The sequence below is a fragment of the Chiloscyllium plagiosum genome, chromosome 38 (assembly GCF_004010195.1).
Source record: "Chiloscyllium plagiosum isolate BGI_BamShark_2017 chromosome 38, ASM401019v2, whole genome shotgun sequence".
NCBI lineage: Eukaryota > Metazoa > Chordata > Chondrichthyes > Orectolobiformes > Hemiscylliidae > Chiloscyllium > Chiloscyllium plagiosum.
Window position 1 is genome coordinate 9176609 of NC_057747.1, and position 9317 is coordinate 9185925.

The 9317-nt window shown below is 44.1% G+C and overlaps 1 protein-coding gene across 1 annotated transcript; it reads right to left on the reverse strand.

Annotated features, from left to right (window-relative positions):
* Nucleotides 1–1308: 1308 nt before the first annotated feature.
* Nucleotides 1309–7102, reverse strand: LOC122541806 (bone morphogenetic protein 10-like). The gene is made up of 2 exons (XM_043678803.1): nucleotides 3859–7102; nucleotides 1309–3317 (listed from the first exon to the last, which is right to left on the reverse strand). Exons 1-2 carry the CDS (start codon nucleotides 4199–4201, stop codon nucleotides 2383–2385), a joined length of 1278 nt encoding a protein of 425 aa, XP_043534738.1. The 5' UTR covers nucleotides 4202–7102; the 3' UTR covers nucleotides 1309–2382.
* Between the last annotated feature and the right edge of the window lie 2215 nt (nucleotides 7103–9317).

The window sequence follows — 9317 nt, forward strand, 5'->3', positions numbered from 1 at the left end:
CAGGTCTGAACAAACAACTGAACAACTGAAGTGAGAAATATTTATAAATGATCAGTCTCAGAGACTCACTGGCAGCCTTGTTGCCCCTGTGATTGAGAATGTGTTTGTGTGTGTGTGTATGTGTTGGGGAGGGAAGTGGGTGGGAAGGAGAAAGGGGGGGAGAGAGAGAGAGAGAGACGGAATTCCATGTCCACTGCAAAATTGAGCACAAACTTCAATGCCACACTGACAGGGTGCTGCACAACCAGAGGTGCTTTCTTTCTGATGGAATCGAATACCACCAGCTGGACTTGAAGGAGTCCAGGCCTACCACTTGAGGACGAGGAGGCACAGGAGTCATATTTGGTCAGAAATTCCAGGTTCAAGTGACACACCAAGACCTCCTGTCCATGAGGGCACAGTGATGCTAAGGACCCAGGTTCTACCCTTGGGCAACAGTGTGGGTTTCCTCTGGATGCTCTGGTTTCCTGCCACAGAACAACAATGTGCAGGTTAGTTAGATTGGCCTTGCTAAATTGTCCATAGCGTCCAGGAATGTGTAGGCTAGGTGGATTAACCATGGGAAATGCAGGATTACAGGGATAGTATAGGAGGTTGGTCTAGGTGGGATGCTCTTCAGAGGGTCCTTGATGGGCTGAATGGTCTGTTTCCACACTGTAGGGACTCTATGAGGATGCCCATAAGTGTGAACCAATCCACTGGACGTCTATGAATCAATCTTGGAGGAGGAAATTAGGCAGCTAGATTTGGAAAAGAGCTGGACAGTCCTTTCCAGTGCCCAGGGTGAGATTTATCCTTCAAGCGTTAATATAGAACATATAGATCATGCTTAGCAGAACTGGCGGCGGAATATGAGAGAGGAAAATCTAGCCATTGCTCTGGGGGACCTGGCTGAGCGCAATATTGCTGCTGTTCCCGCTACTGTCCCACTCAAAAAGTAGTTAATTGGCTGTCAGTCGGCGAGGAAGGTTATTCTCCCGCACACTGAACAAAGATTACATCTCAGACAGACACCAGGAAGCAGCGAAAGGAGAATTAACATTTTCCACAGACCGTCGTTGACTCTCCCCAATACCCCTGACAGGTCACGTCAGCACAGAACCGAAATAGCTGGAGAAATTCGGCAACTCTGTCAACATCTGTGGAGAGAGGAATCCAGATAAAAGGTGGTTCGTCTTCAGCGTTCCCATGAGCAGGACCTCAGGTTAAATCCACCTGAATCCAGTCGAGGAGAAACACATTGAGTAGAAGATATTTAAGGGGCGTATTCACGACTTCCAGCGAATTCTGTACAGATTTTGTTACTTGAACGGTTAGTGCCTCCGGTTCGATGTGTATTTATGAGTGGAAAGATTTGTCTTTAAACCCCTCAGGAGAACGATTCTAGATTCGCGCCAAATTGCAACGGATTTCGATACTTGGCCACCTTCGTAAAACGGACGAAACGTTTGACAGGGGGGGGGGGGGGGGTTTGACTTAAAAATTTCCCCCAGTTTCCCCCATCAATCCGCAGCTCATCGTTTCTACATTTCCTTGCACAACCTCTTTCGCGAGGGCACCCTTCAGAAGCAATTCTGTTTTGTTTGCCCCCTCCCAAATTTAAAAAAAAAATTATTGAAGTTTGCAACACGAGGTAGTGAGGGCGAGGTACGATTCCCAGAAACAGGCTGAGTTTGGACAGCATCTGGTTGATCTGTCGTGTCCTGACCTCTCGCTATGTCCTCGCTAATGGCGAGAGTGTTCTGGAAGAAGCCAGATTATCTATGCAATGTCCTTTCTTTTCTGATAAAGTATTTACTGTTTTGCAGGAAGTGATTGCTGGCGGGTCGCTGCAGCTGCTAGAAGGTATGTGCTGTTATCTGTGAACGACTCTGTGAAGAAGCGAGAGGGAGGAAAGCAGCGTGGTATGTTGTCGGATAAGACTTGCGTTTGGGAACTAGCCCTGCTCATCACTCGACACCTGATTTGCCAATGATTATAAATAAACCCACCATCACTCTTTACTTTCCGCCCCCTAGGGCTCACACCACGCTTAGACAATTGATTACTCACACAGCAATTGTTTCTTTTTATTTCTCCACCGTGATGTTAAAACAGAACGCAGGAAGCGCGGCACAGAATTGTGTGAGGCCGTGCGGCCCATTGTGTCCATACTGTGCATTCGAATTGCACGTTGAATACCCTGCCCCCTTTATTGCACTCACATTGAGGATACTGTAGAATGTATTTACAGAGAGGCTTTAAGATATAATCTTTGGAAGGTGTAACGCTCCTTACTAGTCGGCTGTACACATTTAAATAAAAACAATTATATATAAATTTGCATCGCAAATGTACAGATTTACAAAGGGTGTGTGTGTGTGGGACCCAGCCTCCCTCTCACTATCTGCAGCCACACTCAGCTACAACCATTCCCTCATATTTGTATTTATAAGTGATCACCCCAGCGTCATCCTTATACAGAACCGAGATGGGGTCTAGTTTAGTAGGCACGCAGCAAGCTCGGACCGCTTTCTTGGGGTTGGAGCGGTTGACCAGGGTCTGGATGATGGCATGTTTGGTGGGGGTGACATGGTCGGTTAGGGGGAAATGGCAGAACCCTCGACACTCATACGCTTCATAGCTTTTAGGTGCAATGATCCAAGAGTCCCATCCAATTTCACTGAAGTCCACATGCAGCGGGGAACGCTTGCAGTAATCCGCTTTCGCGTTCCTGCGGGTCCGGGATGATGTATCCGAAGGGAAGGCGGCCTGGGCTCGGAGCAAATCCCCCGTTTGGTCTCCAGAGCCCGAACCCACCGCCAGCGCTTCCCTCTCCTTCCCAATCAGCTCCTTCAGCTCATCTCCTGCTTCCCTCCGGCCGTGGCTCCGGTCATCCGAGAATACCACCAGCAGCGGCATATCCCCGGGGCTGCTGGCACTGCCAGGGGCCTGAGGACCCACTGCCTCCGGCGTCTCTCCTTGCCCAGCACCGCCGCCGCCGTCAATCTGAACTTCCAGCCGGTGGCTGGGGACCCCTGAGCGGATCCAGCGCTTGACGGCACCGGTCACCTCGAACGTCTCGCAGCCGCTGCCTTTGGCCCCCAGCCGCTTGGTGAGAAGCAGAGAGAGTGGGGGAGAGTCCTGGGTTTGCTGCAGCACTTCGTAGACCGTCACCGTCCTGTCCTCCCCTCCGTACTGCCTCCTGTCTCTCTCCACAAAGGTGTGGAGCCTCAGCTCGGCCATGGTGATCTCCTCATGCCGTGGGATGGAGATGTTAAACACCAGGACGTGCCTTCTCCCCTCACTCTCTCCAGCCGGGAGAGTGGATGTGGTACCTGCCAAGCAATAAAACAGCAACTCCATGAGGGACTGGACAGAGGGAGAGACTAAACTGTGCAAAATGCAGGACTTACACCCTCATTGTAACAATATAAAATCAAACCAATCAGCAAAACCTTTCAGACAACATCATCTCGGCGCTCCTAACCTCTCCCACTGGGTTCAGGAAAAGAAAATCCCAAGAAGAATTGCTGGGAATCTGAAACACACACTGAAATTGCTAGAGAAACTGTCAGCCTCTGTGGAGAGAAATCAGAATAAAACTTTCGGATCGAGTTCTTCCATTGGAGTGTCACTTTGTACTTTATGGGCCTGGATTTTGACTGTGGTGAGCTCGAAGTACAAAGTAGCTCTCCTTCCAAATTTACGAACTCCCCTCACTCACTTAATGCGGTTTCTGCATGGCTAATGCTTGGCTGCAGATTGTATTACAGAGACCAGTGCATCTTATGTGAGGCCAGAATCGATACACTTTCCTCCCGCGCCCCCTCCCCACCCCTGCTCTGTCTTTCTCCGCCGAAGGGGCGACCCATTTACCTTCGTCCCTGAAGCTTCTGACGATGTTGGAGGAGGGCATCGACGACCTGTCGGTGGCAAACTTGTTGTACAGGTCGACCATAAACTGCGGTGGCTCCACTTTGAGCGGCTCCTGCGTTGGGATGTCCGACAGGTTCAGGGTCCGCAAGAGCTCGTCCTTCACGCTCTGCAGAAAGGCGTTGAAGTCAAATCCCACGTCCTCATCCAGGACGCCTTCACGGTGGGAATTCTGCGACCCCTCTCCCTCCAGGGACAGGTTCCAACCGGTCAGCGGTTTGCACGTTGCAACTTGCACGAAGAAACTCAGAGAGGACAGAACGGCGAACCAGGTAGAACAGGGCATCGCTTCTGACCTTGAGGGCTCCCCCTGAGATCCAGAAGGTTATTTTCTCCCCCCAATGGATCAATCGATTTCGACCTCTCAAGGAACAGCGAAAACAAACGCGGGTTCTGTAATAAATTGGTCTTCCCTTGGCTTGCGCCTACTGTTCTGAGCTACTGCACGCAGCTTCAACCAATATCATTGCACAGTCTTGCAGAGATGCACAGTCTTATCATATCCATTGATGCCCCGCTTGAATTCCCCTTATCTTGCAACCCTCTTAGTTAATGAAGACTCTGTAAACAGTTGACGAACACATCGGGCTAATGGCAAGAGCACTGTAGACCGCAAGCAGCCATGTTCTGCACTCCAGGGTCAATGCCTAATTATTTCCACCACATCGCTGCCAATTCTCAACAAACTTCACAAGACGTTTCCTTCAACAGATCACGGCCTTCTCTGGCCCAAATTACTTCTGCATCCGCAGTGTTTTGAAAAACAGCTCTTGAGCAAACAAGTGTCAAGTCAACCAGTTTTCAGTGGCTTCTGTTTGTTGCATGTTGCTGAATTGGTCGATGGTTTGGGGGGGGGGGGGGGGGTGCGGGGGATGTGAGGGGGAACCAGGTTAATCAGGATTTAATTACCCTCTTAACCCTATTTTCAAATTATCAGTTAACCAGTACAGCTTTTGAGGGCCCGAGCAAAATTCAGTCTGCTTTGTGTCAAGATGTTTTCCCAGCATTGGTTTGAATATACTGACAACTGGCTTGCAGTTTATCATTGAATTTGTTAATGGGCAGTGGAAAGTTCTGTTTTCCACAGTGACTTAACGTTCGGACTAGTCAGTCAATCATGGTGTACAGACTTGCTGATCAATTGAGATAAATGATGGAGGAATTGATATGGGCACATTCTGTGTCTGAAGAATTCTGAGGTGGTGAAAATGTATAGGAACGAGAAGCTTTAAGATGCAGCGGGAACAGTCAAATGGACACTTGAGGTTTTATTTTCTGCTGTCAGTCAAGCTCAGATTCATCTGTGTGCTGATGTAATGTGGATACAAATCATTTCACTTCACTGAGTGCATTCTTTCATTGATAGCAGGGGAAAGAACAATCCCAAGGGACTGAAATGAACATGGGGAGATGGGGTATCAAAATCTGGTGCCTGTAATGTACCGACTGTAATATTCAGCTCCACTGACTTCAATAGAACTGCATGTGAGGCAGGTGAATAAGAGGGTGCCAAAAGCATTTCTGCCTGCTTTTATTTGCTCTATCCCAGTCAATCCCAACAGGACCTATTCACTGATATATCTCAGCTCTAGATTATACATTTTATTGCCATTTGTCAAGCTTATGTGTAGAAAAAAGCACAATAACAGAACATTTCAGTGTTAAAGTTGAATTTAAAGGCAATGTATTTGAATTTTCCGGTTTTGCCTGCTTTATGGCGATGGATCTCATCTTTTCAGTTCCATTGTTATGGTATGTGTTGTCCAGGAGTTACACTTGTGTTCCTGAAGATAAGTAAAGTATGTGAAGACTCAATCCATGTGCCAAGAATGCAGAATGCTGTGAAGCACTGATGTAATTGCACATAAGGCTATGACAAATATTTTACAGATAACAATTGCTTTGAGCAATAATAGAATGAAATATTTACTGTTTTTGTATGAGTTGAAATAGTTTCCAACACAACACTTTCAATTATTTAACAAAGTACACTAAAAGTCATTATAATTAAGATTTAATTCCAAGAAATGACAACTGATGCATTTATGTTGTTACAATGAATGTTCTGTTTGGATATAAACTAGAGCTTGGGGACAGACATGCCTTATGCTTTAGTCATCTTGAAATCCCTTTTACCAACATAAAACAGGCAAAATATTCGCTATAACCCCTAGTTGATAAGACGGTTTCTTAATTACATTTGGAATGTATCAAGTGCATGGTCCTTCAAATCTTGTGAATGTGACCATATTTGATGTGGTAACTTTTGAAAAGATGCATGCTTTATGAATGTAATCAATGGAATGTCTGCTTACATACTCTAACATACTAATCAAAAAATGACAACTCAGTAAGATGATTTAATATGTTGTTCACTTTGTTTAAAATAGCCCATGTTGATAGTTGTCATCACTTTATTCTTATTCTGACTTTCTTCCTCCTGAATCACCAGTCTATTTTTGAAAGGTTCGAATAGATCATTCCAATTTTTCAGACTTACCACATAAATTAAATGGACCTCTTAACTGATTTCTTCCTCATTGGCATTAAGTTTGATCTGTGAAATCCCATTGAAGATGTCAAATACGTGGATAGTTTGGGGTATTCTCTTTTATTTTCAGTTCTTCTGCACAATAATTTTCTGTTTTATTTATTGCAAAACAAATCTGCAGGATTGTGTATTTTTACTTCAGTGGAGACTACCTTGTTAAAAGTTTCTGACAAAATCTGTCAGGGCTGATTCCAAACTGGGATTTTACTTACCCATCAGTAACGTCAGCTGGAATTATAACAAATTCAAGCATTTTGCTATTTGGAATTTCTTTCTTGATGATTTCTGCTGATTTCTTTGAATGTAAGCTCATTACTATAGGCTGATGACAATTAACATGCTGTCAAAATAATGGTGAGACTAACCAATAGAAACATGAAATGAAAACAATGCAAGATATCAAATTTTGAATCATTCTGGGGTTAATTCCACATCTCATAGAACTCCTACTGTGTTGAAACAGTCCATTTGGCCCAACAAGTCCCCACCAACACTCCAAAGAGTAACCCACCCAGACCCATTCCCCTACCCTATTACTTTACATTTAACCTTGACTAATACACACATTCCTGAAAACTATGGATAATTTAGTGTGGACAATTCACCTAACCTGCACATCTTTGGACTGTGGGAGGAAACCCACATAGGGCAAATGTGCAAGCTCCAAACAGACAGTCACCCGAGGCTGGAATCGAACCCAGGGATCTGGCACTTTGAGATAGCAGTGTGAACCACTGAGCCACCATGTCACCCACGCACCTCGCTGTTTGGCTCAACTTTCAAACATCTTGAACAATGTAACATGACTGTACTTGCCTGGAATATGCAAACTGAACTTCCTGCAAAAACTTGAATTAAATTATTTCCAAATCTAGCTACTCTTTTAGTAATTAACGAGGCTGGTTCGCTCAGTTGGCTGGGCAGTGATGACAACATCATGTGCTGGTTGAGATTACCATGAAGTTCCTACCTTCTCAACCTTGCCCCTCATCTGAGGTGTGATGACCCTCAGGTTAAACTCATCACTGGTCATCTCTCTGTAAGACAGCTACGGTGGCTTTACTTTTACCTGACCAATATTTATCCCTTAATCAATATTGCTAAAACAGATTACTATCACATTGTTGTTTGTGGAGGCTTGCTGTAAGTTCATTAGCTACCATGTTTCCTAAGTAACAACAGCGTTTACACTTCAGAAGTACTCAATTGGCTGTAAAGCATTATGCAAAGTGTCAATGTTACGAAGGGCACTATATAAATGCAAGTATTTAAATTTTTTAACTGAAAGCTGGAAATGCCTTTTTCATGGTCTCGCTAATTAATGTAAAGTGACCCTATGACTTCAGTAAACCCAAAGCAGAACTGAGAAAAGAAGTAGAAAGTAGATTCTTGAATCAATTGTACATTACAGAATTATGAAATAGATTCATAATCAAAACCTGGTGTGATATTAATTTTAAATCCACACATCCTCTATATTGATGCCACCAGAATAGTTTAATGTACTGGCAAAGAGCTTACTTCCACTAATATGTAAAGGGAAGATGAGAAAACTTACTGAAATCACTGTATTGGTGACGGATAAAGGAGAGAGACAATGTTGGGTGAAAGTAATATGATCTAAACATCTCTCTAAGCCATATTTAAACCTAGATCAGCAGTGAGCATACTTTTACACCACAGATGCAGTACTGAGATGCTTAGAATCTAAGCTGTGCCTTGAGCAAGTCAAAATCTGTCAGTGTGATACTGCCAGGAACAAATAGAACAGGGGAACCACAATGTGCAGAGCAAAGATCCTTTCTTCTGAATCCTTTCTCATTCAAAGCATCCAAGACAACTAATAGTGAAAGTTTTTCATTTCTCTGGAACTGATTTGTTTGAGACCAAATACTGTTACCCAAACATTCATTTCTCCATATGTTGATAGACTCAACATTAGAATGACTGGTTCCATACTGAAATGTGCTCCTCCTGTTCTATTCTTTTGTGACTCCTACGGTGAAATGTTTAAACTCTTGATGCATCAGATAATGCTATCGTTACTTACTCAGGTTCATAAACAGGTGATTTTACACGACTGAGGTGGGAGATAAACAGAGACCAGAGAAAAGGTTCAGGGAACTAAGCAATCCGTATTGAGCAGATCAATTGTCTTAAATTTGCAAAGATATTGATCATGTTGCCCATGTGAACAATAAAGTTATGTTGACAACTGCAGACTGACCTGTCAACATTGAAAGTTTCAACAATACCCATTCAGTTGTAAATAAAGCAAATTTCTGACTATGCACATGAACCCTGTTGATGGGTTAATCTTAAGAATCTTAAAGGAGATTCAAAAATGTACCTTGGAGGGTTTAATAGCGGTGGTATAGCCAGAACATTCTTATTTTGAACAAATTTGTGACACTTAAACTTCTAAATTGTGGGCATCCCATAAGGAGAGATTGTATCAAGCCTGCAGAACAGCTGTATTTACTTTCTGAACCAATATGTTCAGATTTATTATGACCCACCGCTGGAGCAAATGGGACAGGAACTTGGGACTCTTGGCTCAGAGGTAGGGACTTTACCACTGCACAACATAAGCCAAGTAAAAAGGTTTCGCATGTGGGACAAGGCGATGGTGCCATCGCCTGCAGGCCATGGCACCATCAAGCTTTTAAGCATTTATGAACTGAGGGTACCAATGGCTAGGTCAGCATTTATTGCTCATCTCTGATTGCTCAGTGGGCACTTTAAGGTCAACCACATTGCTGAGTGTCTGCAGTCACATGTAGGTCAATTGTAGGCCAATATAAACTATTCTATAGTTATTATAACCATCTTATTCAGGCACATTATGGCA